Source organism: Mus pahari, chromosome 17 (genome assembly GCF_900095145.1).
Source record: "Mus pahari chromosome 17, PAHARI_EIJ_v1.1, whole genome shotgun sequence".
Classification (NCBI taxonomy): domain Eukaryota; kingdom Metazoa; phylum Chordata; class Mammalia; order Rodentia; family Muridae; genus Mus; species Mus pahari.
In genome coordinates, this window is record NC_034606.1 from 17,975,138 (window position 1) to 17,989,501 (window position 14,364).

General features: G+C 41.0%; 1 protein-coding gene across 1 annotated transcript in view; it reads right to left on the reverse strand.

The window, feature by feature from the left end:
* The window catches only part of Eif3h (eukaryotic translation initiation factor 3 subunit H), an 81,429-nt gene that overhangs the window by 7,660 nt on the left and 59,405 nt on the right, over positions 1-14,364 (reverse strand). The window contains exons 3-5 of the mRNA XM_021216465.2: positions 5,444-5,611; positions 3,837-3,936; positions 2,589-2,738 (exon numbers count right to left, since the gene is read on the reverse strand). Coding sequence (XP_021072124.1) covers positions 2,589-2,738; positions 3,837-3,936; positions 5,444-5,611 — 418 coding nt within the window. The remainder of the gene's footprint in view (positions 1-2,588; positions 2,739-3,836; positions 3,937-5,443; positions 5,612-14,364) is intronic.

The following is a 14,364-nucleotide window of genomic DNA, read 5'->3' on the forward strand; positions in this document are numbered from 1 at the left end:
AGAGAGAGAGAGAGAGAGAGAGAGAGAGAAAGAAAGAAAGAAAGAAAGAAAGAAAGAAAGAAAGAAAGAAAGAAAGAAAGAAAGAAAGAAAGAGAAAATAAATCAAATCCAGGTATCATCATGTTATGCTGCTAATGTGAGAGAGGAATGAGGAGGTACAAAAGGTTTGTTCTGTTACTCCATGGCAGTATGACCCCTGGCTCCACACAGAGTCCATAGGTATACAACAGCAGGCATCGGTTTTACCCCCCCACACACACACACTCCGCAAAAACACTAATTTACCCTTTAAACAATTTCACAGGGAAAGCAGAAAGCCTCTCTTTCAGAGTCCTAACAATACAGAGGATAAAACCACAATAAAATAGTATTTGAGGATTTTTAGTGATAGGGCAAGTTAGGATATTCTTGGCTATTACAATAGTTACTCTGGAAAGACAGAAATTATAGACAGGCTCACTGGTGACCTCAAAGCTACACAAAGGCTGTGTTGTTCTGTATGTTCACTACAGAACGCCTGGGTAGACGTGAAGACATGAATTATATAAGGAAACGTTTTTGTGTAGTAAATTTGAAATTATTACACAACTGTGTACCAATACATCAAATTGTAACCTCCCATGCTGTTAAAGAGGGTCCTTAGCTTGATACTTTAAATACAGATGTACCAAGAACCTTCATACGAACAAAGAAAAACTTGATCTTCTCAAGCAGACAAATAGAAGGACTATTATGGAAGTGCCTTTGCATCTAACAGCTCGCTCTTTGGCTCTGTAAATATAAGGACTGTTATGGAAGTGCCTTTGCATTTAACAGCTTGCTCTTTGGCTCTGTGAAATCTAGCTATATCATTTAGCACTCTGGTCACCCTTAGGTTTCCATATTGTTGCCCTTCAAGGCCTTTACGATGGATTATGTGAAATGATGCTACCTGAATCGTGGTGTTACTCACCAAGAACATGGGAAACACTGGTTTCCAGTCCTTTACTCCTCTCATAATCACAAAGTTTTCATTGTCCTTACTAGTTCATATTGAATGATAACTGTAAATCTGATAAATACCATGAAAGGATATAGGTACAGAGACAAAATTTAGAGCTAAGATGAAAGGATGGACTATCCAGAGACTACCCATCCGGGGATCCATCGCATCATCAGCCACCAAACCCAGATACTAATGCACATGCCAACAAGATTCTGCTGAAGGGACCCTGATATAGTGGCCTCTTGTGAGGCTATGCCAGTGCCTGGCAAACACAGAAGTGGANGCTCACAGTCAGCTATTGGATGGAACACAGGGNCCCCAATGGAGGAGCTAGAGAAAGTACCCAAGGAGCTGAAGGGGGNTGCAACCCTGTAGGTACAACAACAATATGAACTAACCAGTACCCCCTGAGCTTGTGTCTCTAGCTGCATATGTAGCAGAAGATGGCCTAATCGGCCATCATTGGGAAGAGAGGCCCCTTGGTCTTGGAAACTTTATATGACCCAGCACAGGGGAAGGCCAGGGCCTGCACAGTGGGAGTGGATGGGTAGGGGAGCAGGAGTGGGGGTGGGGTATAGGGAACTTTCGGGTATAGTATTTGAAATGTAAATAAAGAAAATAATAATAATAAAAAAAATAAATTAAAAAAAAAAAAAGAAAGAAAAGAACCCTTGGCCAGGAATAGTGGCACACATCTATAAACCCAGCACCCAGAAGTCTGAGGCAGATCTGAGTACCTAAGCTACACAGTATGACCCGTCAGTGTTGAGAGGGAAACTCTTTCAGCCAACTGATTATCTCTTCCGTCTGGTTATATTACAGTACAAGTCTGCTGGTACCTCTTCCCACCAGAAAGGAAAATCACAAGGAAGACTTCGTAGGAATGTAAGAGAAGCTGCTTGTGGCTCTGACACCACTACAGAAAGGAAGACGGACTGTGCCAGGCCCAACATCTGTGAGCTCCTGGGCTCAATCCCTGGGACTGTAAAACAAAAAAGGAGCAAGAAAATGGGGAAGACGGGGCGACAGATCAACAGTAAGTCCAGAAAGGCAACAATTTGTTCTGGGACATCTCAATCAGTATGATCTTGCCAATTGGTTAGCTAAAACAAACTAATTTCCTTTAGTCACACGAAAGGAAATGCATACTCACTGCTATTTCTAAGGCAGTAAGTCAGATGCGCTAACCTGGTCAGATACTCTGACTAACGCAAGTCTTCAGGAAGCCTCCATCTGAACAAGGAAGGGCCGAGCAGTAAGTGAAGCACCTTTTCCTGCTTCTGAACAAGTCTCTTGGGATCCAGTAAAGTAAGCAACGTCAACCTAAGTCTCAGCGACCTCTCCCTAGCATTCACCCTATCACGGCCCAAATGACAGATACAATGGCGATGGCGGCCGGGGTTCCCGACAACAGTCATCACCCTCATAGTTCTTAGCAGGGACCTTTATGGGGCCAGTGAACAGTACATGCTGTTACGTTTATTCTAGTAACCTCAAAGTGGTTCTCAGTCATTTTCCCTTATTTCACAAGGAAAGTATACAAAAAAAGTTTGCATTATTTAAAAAAAAAAAAAAAAGCCTTTCATTAGGCAGGGTCACTTACCTGCTAGCAAGACTGAGCAATTCGTGCTTATCCGCCACAGCTGACTTCTTCTCAAGCTCCCACATAAGGACATTGATCAGATGTGAATTTTTAATTACAATCGGCACTTCTTCAAACATGTGCTCAAAGGTGATGCTTGCCTTTTTCAATCTGTGAAGCATGTTAAAAATACTTGAGGCCAGTGGTCAGACCAGAATGCTAAACTGAGTAGTTCATACATTTTACCCAATTACAGGCACCCTCCATAGGCTCTGCTTCATTAGTGCTTTTAACGGCTTGGGGGTGGGGAGTGATTGTCAAACCCCAATCCAGTGATTTGAGTAACTTTGAAAGTGGTGTGAATCTGAGCTGTAAGCCAGAAAATAAGGAACAAAATACAACAAGCAAACAAATGGACAAAAAACCCTGCTTATTCTTTACAGTCAGGAATTCTTAACTTTCCAGTGACTCTGACATGCCACTGTGAGTTACTTAATCTAATGTACACTTAAAGCAGCTCCAAAGGGCAGCGCCGTGCTCTCTACACCACAGAAGGGTGCTTCCAAGAGAGCAATCACAGGAGACTTATACTGGCAGAGCACAGCTGGAATACAGCCTCTCTTAGCCTGGCTACAGCTCCACACTTAGAACTCTTCGAGACTCAGCTTGTCTTCTAAGGATCTACACATTTTTAGGAGCCAATGGGAAACTAGTTCAACATGCAGTTTCATATGAAATAAAAAACTTCACAATTACAGAAGAATTTAAGTATTTTTTTGAAAAACAATATTCCCATGCTACGAAGCCAGATCACAGAACAGTTAATTACCCCCTAAGTTTCTAATAAGCCACTTTTTGCCCTCTGAATCCCTGAACTGTTTCTATGTATCTAAGAGGACAGGAGTGCAGGAGCAGGCTACAGCTTGCAGTCTGGTAGTGGCTAACTACCCTTCTCACCTCCGTGTACTCCACCACCTATGACGTGCTTCCATGGGCTAGTTAATTCCCACTAACTGACCACCAGTGTGAAAGCAGCAAATGAGACTTTCCACACAGAATAGCTTCAACTCGGAGAAGGAGAAATCAAGTGGCACCTGCCTGATGCAGAAAACTTCCACCACCCACACAGCATTACTACAGTCCAACCAAGGACTCAATACACGGGGCAAACTGAAATCCTTAAAAAATAAAAATAATAATAATAGTAATAATAAAAACCAAAAGCCTCTAAGTCATTTACCACATGCCTCACGGGCTTGAAACACTTACGCTTCAGGGGAAAAGTCCTTCTCTTTACAAACTTCCATCAGTTTAGGAGTCAGTCTGTATGCCTTAAGCGAGAGAGATCCTTGGGCAGTTTTTATGGGATCTCAAAAAAGGAAAAGAGAAAGCTATTACTGAGAATGTTGTCACCAGTGCTCATATAGTACTAGTTCTGGGCACACTGCTACTAATCACACTGCTTTGAAATATGAAGACCAAACTAATAATCAGGACATAATCTGAAGCTGATTAAAACCAGAGTACAGTCGAAATCTAGCTAGGATACCTTCAAGTCCATCCCTCAAGCAGAACCCGTAAACTTGTTGAAAATTAAATATATGATTAGTTCTATAGATTTTGTGTAAATAAGAGAAAAATACTCATGAACATTAAGCATAGAAAAGTCTCTGTGAATACTTCTATAGCCCTTCAATCAATAAATTTAAAAGGAATAGCCCTGGGAAGAAAATGTATCCATCCCAGTGAGCACTGTTCACAGTTCTTCATTAAAGCAGATTGTAAAACCCTAACCACTAAGTCAGAGTGCTATCGCAAAGTGTCGTTACAGTTTTAGGGAAATAAGTTTTGTCAAAACTGACTGCTTAAACACTCCGCAAGGAAGGGAGCTTAGCACTTGCTGCATGATAACTGCTCTGGAGAGCCAATGCTCGCCTAAAACCTGTGTTAACATTCATGTTGTCTGAAATTCAACACAGTGAAACTTTTAGCAATAGGTGATAAAATGAAAACCAAAATAGATTGAAGCAAGTGGAAAATTCATCAAGGTATGATGATGCAATGTTTCCAGCCAATATAAGTGCACTTTAACAACTTGTTCTCTCTGTAATCCAATTGCTAACACACTGAAACAATTTTGGGGCAGCTCATAAGATTGATCGTATTCATTAGTATTTTTTCTGACAGATACTCAGGACGTTACATTTACTTCTCAGCTGGAAACTATATGCGAGTCTGCCAGATATGGCAAACTGTGAGTGTTTGGGGAGGGGGAGGCTATAAAGCTGTTAAATTGCCTACGGTTCTGATACAGCACAGAACATCTGGTCTGGAGAGCTTGAGGAAACACCATTAAATAGGCCGAAAAGAAAAAAATCTTTGTGCGAAGAAACAGTTCAGGTTTTGTACGCTGCTGTCAGAGGTTAAAAAAAAAAAGAAGAAGAAGAAAAAGAAGAAGAAGAAAAAGGAAAAAAGAGAGAGAGAGAGAGAAAGGAAAAAAGAGACGGAAAACTTGGCACGCTGTATTACGATTGGTCAGTCATGTACAGAACCAGACACTCCAGCAATGGGAGTTTGTTAGACATCTGGTCTCATTCCACCAGCTCCTGCAAGGAGGGAGGGAGAGGAGGGAAAAAACTGAAGCGGCTACTCCAGCATTCCAAAACGTACACATCAGGGCTCTGATAGCAAGAAAAATAAACAGAAAGAAGGAAACCCTGTCTAGACTTAGCTGCTGCTGAGGCTGCTGCAGCGCGGGGCTGATGTTTACTTGAGAAGGCCTGCCAGGCTGCTCCAAGAGGCAGAAAGACAGAAAGCAAAAATAGTAGTAATAATTTTAAGGGAGGAAAAGAATAATAAAGGAGCCTCATACTAACCATAAATGAGGACAACAGACTCTTCAATGGCGTGCTGGTAGCTGAACTGAGAATCCAGAAGTGCCCGGGTAACAAAGGAGCCGTAGTATGTGGACTGATACCAGCCCACGTGGAGGTGATCAATGTTGACATGACGAAGGCTGCGCATCATCTCCATCTGATACTGTACTGGAGGATAGATCAGAGAGAAATTAAAAAAGACAAACAAACAAACAAAAAACCCAAGCATGTAATGATGCCACCAACATTAGCTATTGGTTAATTATATCCATTTTACACACACACACCTCCTCCACCACCATCATCAACAACAACAAAGTTTTCAAATCACTTTAAATAATTGGTCTTTTCCATTTTCTCTTTAACAAAATCCCATTTTGTTTTTAAAAGGTATTAAAAACACAATTTTAATGACTTGTTCTAAATAAGGAATTATTAACTGTTGTCCGTACTTCTCTTTCCTAAAATTCCAAAAAACAGTAAATGTGTAAGGAAAAGGTGTACAACTATTAGACTGTAATCGTTTCGTCTGAATTAAGTTAGTTATTGTCTCCTTCACACATGGTGTTTGGAACTAGGAACTAAATCCATCAAGAAAACAATGAAGGGGAAACAATGACCACGTCACTTACATATGAACTAGACACAGGCTACAGCTAATTCAACAGAAGAATCCATTTTTGCCTTCATCTAGTGCCCCCTACTGCATAGACTGTATTTTTTTTTAAAAAAGCATTCTCTTTACACTTGTTTGTGTTAACAGAGGCTATTTTAAAACTAGACTGGTTGTACTACAGTTGTATACAACTGAAAGGTTTGATGACTTTTTCTCTTGTTGAATCAATGACTGTACTATTCATTTAAAGCAGTATTACTAGAAAAGCGGTGTAAATTCATAAAGTAATAGATGACAGTAAGAAGCAATACAAGGCTGGAGAGATGGCTCAAAGGTTAAGGGAACTGAGTTTAGTTCCCAGCATCTATGTCAGCTGGCTCTCAACTACCTGCATGCAACACTACTTCTTGTGGACTAGACACCCTCAGCATGCACGCACACACACACACACACACACACACACACACACACACACACACACACACACACACNCACACACACACACACACACACACACACACACACACACACACACACACACACTCACACATGCATGCACACACATGTAAGTAAATGAATCTTTTAAAATAAGCACCATAGCCTAACAATGTACATCAAACACAAAATAAGGAGGAAAGTTTTAGTCAATTCACTACACCAGCTATTTCTATAATGAAGAATGGATGCAGGGCTGCATAGATTAGCCACACAGCCTACCTAGATCTGATAACTTTTTTTTTTTTAAATACGAGTATTTTCAAAATTTCAAAAGCAAACAGGACTCAGATTACAATGTTTTTCATTATTGGGCAAAGAAATAATATTTTATTTCAAGGACTAGAAGATCATTGCAAACTCTTCACCTACTGAAACACTGTCTACAGAAAAGCCCCAAAGTGCTCTTATTATATGTGGAAGGAGCACATTTCAACTCCACAGGACATGTGCAAGAGATGAATACTGTGTGCTCTCAAGATGCACAGAAATGCAAGCAACTCCCTTCCATGTGGATGCACTCATCAACTACCCTTTGGCCATGTTACTTCTTTTGTCCTTTCTCTTCATTTTTACGGGGTATGGTGGGGAGGCTCTGGAAGTGGCTCAGCAGTTTAGTGTACTTGCTATTGTGCAGAGAAACTGGGTTCAGTTTCCAGCACCACGAGGTAGTTTACAAAACCATCCGAAACTCCATTTCCATGGGATCTGATACCCTTTCTGAACTCTGTGAGCACCATGCATGCAAGTGGTGCATATATCATGTACTCAAAACACTCATACATATAAAATAAGAAGTTAAACGGTACAGGAGAGGGTGATATTAATATGCTACACAATTTTATAAATCCTGTTATTTTTGCAACTTTATAAATGATATGTGAAAACAAGGTCTTATGTTATATTTTAAGAGGCAGTGGTAAAGCACCCTCCTAGCACATGCAAGGCCTTCAGTTCAATCCCTACGTACTTAACCTAAAGGAAAGTAAATAAGCCACAGCCCAGACTATCTAGTTTACATACAATGATACCCTGGAGGAAGCAGTCTCTAGCTTTGATACTCTTAAGTTAATGGCTAATTTTAATCAAATTTAACTTATAAAGCCCTAATGCTATCAGTACAATGGGAAGTAAAACTAAATTTGCTCGGTTGCTTTAAATTGAAAGTAGAGAGATGGAAGAAATTATCGAACAATCAACAGAACAAATATCATTAAAAACAATGCATTCTGAATAACTGAGCCTTAGTATAAGAAGGCCAGCATCTACCACACATCTGCTAGTGAGCAGCTAAATCTTAGTGCCATCTGCCAACTGGGAACAGTAGGGGAAAAGAAGAGCTGGAGCACTCCTGCCAGTGCTGACATTTTCCCTGTGGGGTTCTTGCTCTCTCTGATCTTTGGTTTCCCCATTGCTAAAGACATCTGAGAACTCATCCCAGTCAAAATGCTAGGACTCCACATTGTTCACCGGATATGCTAATTACAAACAATGACTCGTCTATTAGCTAAAGCAGGCATGCACTAGGATGTAAAATACATTGGGGGGGGGGGAGGGGACTCTATAAGCTTGCTAAGACTCTCCACAAATAGCTTGGATAAAGAGGACTTTATAAAAGCATTTTCAGAATACCTCGCAGAGGTTTAGAACATTCCAAGATAAGCAGCAAAAGTCTAATGTCCAGCTTCCCCAACTCTTCCCTAGTCCACAGGGCCTCCAATGAGACTAATGAAGATGAAGCTCTTTTGTAAACTAGACAAGCCATAGATACAAGCCCCAAGGCTGCTATATGTATAAATAAATTTGGGAACTAAGAGTAGGAGACCTGATTATCACAGGAAGGAACAAGGGAACACCAGTCCCTCTTCATCACCATAGAGAATGACCAAGATTCTTCTTTACGAATCACCTACCTACCTCAAATGAATACAAAAATGAAAAGGGATAAGAACAAAGAAAAGTAACTCAACACAACACTTTCAGAAATTCCAAAGCAAGCCATATACGTGGTGCATGTCTGCAACTCAGCACTTGGGAAGCAGAGACAAGAGATCAATTGTCAAGAGCTGAAGAACGCAATCCTGATCTACACAGAAACCCCAAAACAAACAAAACATTCCAGTATACTGGAATTTCATTACTATACAAGGAGTCTGTGCTTGGCCCATTCTGTGTCAGTTTATTACCTATCCTCATAATTGAGTTCATCACCTAATTCTAAGAACTGAGAATTGTTGTTGTTGTTGTTGTTGTTGTTTTTCCGAGACAGGGTTTCTCTGTGTGTAGCCCTGGCTGTCCTGGAACTCACTCTGTAGACCAGGCTGGCCACAAACTCAGAAATTCGCCTGCCTCTGCCTTCCAAGTGCTGGGATTAAAGGCATGCGCCACAACGCCCAGCTAGAATTGAGAATTCTTAAATCACGTGTTGTATGCTACCACTTAGAGAGATAAGCAAAAGGATCTATCTTAAGTTTGAGGCCAGCCTGGGCTACAAAGGAAGCCTCTGCCTCTAAAACAAGTAACAAACTAAACACACTGCCATCTGAAGGAGTAGTAACACAGAAATAATAAAAGATTAGTCTTTACATGTGGGGCTGGAGCTCTAGTGTGAAGATGAGAGGCCCAGACCAAAGGTCACGGGGATCAAACTCAGCAAGTGGGGCTTCTGCAATGTGCAAGCTAAGGAACGGGCAGAGCTCACAGCATGTGAACTGCAGATGCTTAAGGACCGTCCTTGTTCTAATGTTGACAGAGTGGTTCTTATCACCCCACTTAGCTTTTCTCCCCCCACCCCCCACCCAATTTTTCAAGAGCCTTGCTGCTAACGCTAAGTAGAAGCAAACAGCACACGGCGTCATTAAACTTTCCAGACCAAAGCCACACTCCCAGCAGCCAGCCACTCAGTCAACTCAGTTAAGGTGACACATCAGCAGGCAGCCATTTTCTTTTAAGGACTTGCAGTAGGCACAAAGAAACAAACCATAAAGTGTTGATGAGACCACTACAGTAAGTTTTATAGGTAACAAGAATGGCCACTGTGGATTTTGATTGCTTGGATAACAATCTTTTGTGGCTCTGTTAGTCCATCCACAGTGAGCAGATAAGGTGAGAACAGAATCCTTTTAAGCTATAAACCACAGATAAACAGAGAAGACTCCGGTTATGTGGATAAGGCCAAGTTAGAGCCCACAACTTTGGGAACTATGACTGGGTTCTATCTCACACCTAGCCATCCCTATGTAGAGAGTGGCTCACAACAGAAAGAAGAGAGCCAAGTCCAAAGAAATAAAAGGAAAAGAAAAAAGGCCCTTAATAGAGAGCTACATCTCACCACTGCTGCGCTAATTCAGACCAGCGAAGCAACAAGCCGGCAATTTCTCAAAGCTGAACCCTGGTTACACACGTCCATATTGGGTGCAAAGTTTCCCTGTGGAAGCAGTCATCCAGGGGTATTCACTTCTGAATTAATAGCTCAGTGTTCCTGGAAATTTCCCAGGGAAACATGGCAATAAGAAAGTCCTTCTGAAGAGGAACTACTTTTAAAACTGGTAACAGTGTCCAACAGAAGGGTTTATAACTGCATTTCAACAGTTTGGGGAAGAAAGTATTCTTAGCTCAAAAAAACCCTCAGCAGGTAAGGCTCAGCAGTTCTGAGTTGGCTCAGCAGGTAAGGGCACCTGCTGCCAAGCCTGATGGCATCTGAGTTCTATCCCTGGGACCCAGAGGGTGGAAGGAGACCCAAGTTGTTCTCTGATCGCCACAGATGCACACTCACACACCCCTACCTCCTCCACACTGTAAATAAAATGTAATTAACATTTTAAATCAAGGCATGCACCTAACCAACTGAGAAGCAGCAAATAAAAATTTTGCAGACAAACTGGTAGTTGCCACCAAGCCAACTCAAAATTACTAATATAAAAGCTACACTCGGATACAGGGGAAGTGCTGCCAAAATATGAGGGGGCTTACTATTGTACAAGTTGAAAAAAAATCCCTTCTACCTCTACCAAGGCCTTAACTCACTAGGCTTTTGCAGGCAACAGAGAGCCTGGTGAAACATGCATGCGGTCCAGGTCTGGCCCCAATATCCTCACCTTCACTTTTTCAGGCACCTTTTCTGCAAGAGTTGAATTCAAGTGCCCAGAGCTACAGATGCCCTGAGGTGGAGTGCCAGGAACTACTCCTTCAAAAGTCCACATTCCCAGAGCTTCCTTTTGTTTTATTTTTTAAATCAAAGAACCCTGAAAACAAAATATTTTATACTGAACTGCTGCTGTGTCTGGAGTCTATGGACCATAGAACTGTCACTCTAGAATTATTAACCCTCTCCTTACATCTTCAGTTACTCATCTGAAATACCTCTCCTTTATCATCTTTCTAAACTGTTTATTATATGTATTTTGCATTGTAGAAGCCAAGGAGCTGGCTCTCTCCCTCTACACTCAGGACCGAAGTAACCCGAAGTTTACAAATGAAAGGCCTACTGTCTTAATGACAAAATTATATAAAATCAACCCAAGTCTAGGCACAAGAAAAGAACTGGACCTTACTGATCATCTCCTAGTCCGACTTCACAAATGGCCTGCACATTATCCAGCTCACAATAACTCCAACAAGCTAATCACAATTATGGGACTGCTTTTACAAAAAACATCTACCACAGTTGTGACTTCAATTTGCCTCTAGGACTCTGTCTTGAAAGCCCAGGGCGCCTCTCCTTCAGAGAATCTTGCTGGGGATGAGGAGTAATGGCATCTGACTCATAAAGTGCAGCAGACATACCCCGGAAGCACAGTGAGGAGTCACCAAGGCTCCGCATGCTCCAGCACTGTAACAAAGCACTACCAGTAAGCCATTAAGTGGGAAGACTACTACCAAAGGCTTTTAGGTGCCAGAGTCAATGTGAAGTCAGACTCCCAAGACGTTACATTTTATGTTACTATTTGAAACTTGGGTCAAGATTGAGGTGTCATTAAATGTTGGCTCAGACCGAGCAAGCAGGCAGATATGTGATAGAGCACACACTTCATAGCAAAGGGAAAACCCAATCACAAGATGCAAATGGCCTTAAAAACAAGCAAAACCACACAATGGCCCTGAAACAAACGTGATTTCAACAAATGTTTTCATATTTTCAAAAGTGTAATGCATAAAGCTCCCCTATCTGTTCAGGCACTGCAGCCCAGAGAGGACTTTAAAGAACACAATCCCCAAGTCTCTTTCCCTGCAGTACCATGGGATGTCAAGGAGCACTCAGTCTGTGACTATTCAGCAAGACAAACTTTATTCTGTGCTTTCTTTTTCATATTGAGACTCGCTGCCAAGCCGCACATACGTTCCGGGCAATGTTCAAAGCTAGTAGCAGATGTAGATTTAAGCAAACAGAATGTGCATTTGAAAAAAGAATTAAATACAGTCTACTTTGGGTGGAGAGAATTATGGAATACACAGATTTCTCAAAAGTTCCATACTCTCTTCACCCCGTCTGTATCATGTATTCATCCCTTGTTTCAATTAACACATCTGTTAGTAATGCCACTCCTGGGACGGCTTCGAATTTTGGTAATGGCTCAATTTTTCACAATAAAGTGTCCAATATAAGTTATTCTTTACCTAGAAACTACACTGTCCTATTTAAAAGAAATGGCAAAATATTGCCTTTGTCCTGAGTGGTTAGCTATAGTCCTTCAACTAAATATGAATTCTGGCAAAATAATTTCTTTTCAATCTCAGGCTGGGGACAAGGAACTAGAAGTAAGGCAAGAGGTTGGACACAAGTTTATTTTTTAAAACTATTAAGAGCTGATGATAATTATTGGAATATTGGGGGGAAGTGATGGTATGTTTAAGGAGTTGCCCATAAAACAGAAGAAAGTAAGAGAACAGTCTTCTTAATCAGGTCATAAAATACAGCTAAGGAGTTCACGAAGGTAACTGTGTATCTGTACCTCAAATTAATTTACCTGCGTGGGACCAGAGACAGGCTCTTCACTACATGAAACCGTCACAAAATGACTTTCTGACCACTCCAGCATAAAGCAGATGAGAATCCTGGGTGTGGACAAAATATTTCATAAGGCCCTTTTGTAAGGCAGAAAATCTCTCTTTCATATTTATAGCCATATATGAGGCACTTCTACAAGGTTAGTGTGATTATAAAACTAGATGCTACAAATACTCTGAAGGAATGGAATGCTGATAATATACTTGAAAAGGCAACAATTATCAGGAAACTGTCTGTGTGTTCATTTCCTACCCCAATCTACAAAGGGTATGAAGTAACTTTTGCTAAATTATATAAAATAACCAGTCATATCAGGTCAGGAAAAGTATGCATTAGCAGAGAGAACACAGAAACTAGGAGTGAACAGAGTGAATCAGACCACGGGTATCTTTTGGTTCTTGGCATGCCAGCTATCAAAACAAGAAGGGAAATGTCATCATTTACATTGTCCAATAGGAGAGAAATACCTCAAAATATCTCAAGTAGGCGAGACTTTCCTTAGTATCTAGCACTAAATATAGTTTCCATATGTAGCTTCAATAAAAACGATTGTGTAGAGTTTTAAGAAATGGACTTTTATTTCTACAATAAATAATATCTGACTTGACAATCCTATAACTCTGGATTTTTTTTTTTTAAATGTACAAGGAGAGAATGGGGTCATGAGTACTTTTCAAAACAACAACAAAAATAGTGTACTGAGGATGGGGGATATACATGAGAAGGAACAACTGTCAAAATGAATCAAAGTTTATCCTATATGGATCTGTGCATCAATTTCAGTCTCCAATTCAAAAACAAATCAAAAAGCCAGAATGAGACACACTAATGGCGAGCATACTAAATATTCAAAAGAAAGTATCCTAATGCTGACCCAGGACTGCTTGCAGGTTACAGAAGGTTGGTGACAAGTGACTCATACAATCACTGACCTTGGCTGGAAGCATGGTATGAACTAGGGGCCTGAAAGCCATGGTGGTTTCTTCTGGAAAGTGTCTTCCTCACTCGGGAACTGACTATAGATAGCACACATTTGTCTTTCAGTAGCTGAACTTCACCAACTAGAAAATAATCATTTCAACTTCCAAAAGCATGGTACTGACAGCACTTTCAGAAGGCAAACCTCCTAACGTAAACTGACCCTCTTCTGAACTGACTGCCACAAACAGGTAGAAAGAGGTCGTCTACAGCGACCATGACTCCGAGCCTACAATCTGCTTCCAGCTTCTTCTTCGGTGCATGAACACTGAGCTATATCAGCCTACCACTCCTTTACTCAGCTTACAGTCAAATGCATTTGGATGAGAAGTCATTTTTAACACAGCTAAAATCACTGAAACATGGATGGGAAAATTAATGGCATGGGAAAGGTTCAATCGCGAGGCACTAAGTGAACCAACGTAGACTATGAATCTGTTAGGATAGAAACACAGGTATGGAAACCACAGGTTCTGCCTGCGGCCTAAAAGGAAATGCCTGAAACAGCAATGCTACTGTCTCTGCCACAGAGAAAGATCAAAGAGGTTTGCCTTCTCGGTTGTTTACTATCATTTCCATCTGATTATTTTGTTAGCACTAGTAACAGAGATGGGGCACTCTCCTTCCTGGAGTGATAGAGAGGGTTAAATAGGATTAATTCCAATTCTGCTATGACACATCACCTCATGAAGAAATAAAGAGCTTGTCCCCATCACCCGGTGCTCAGAAATAGCTAGAATCTCAAGGAAACAGCACTTACCTTGGCTCAAAGGCATATGTTTTGGAAAATTGGGTTTGTTTAATTTGATGATCAGACATTGAAAA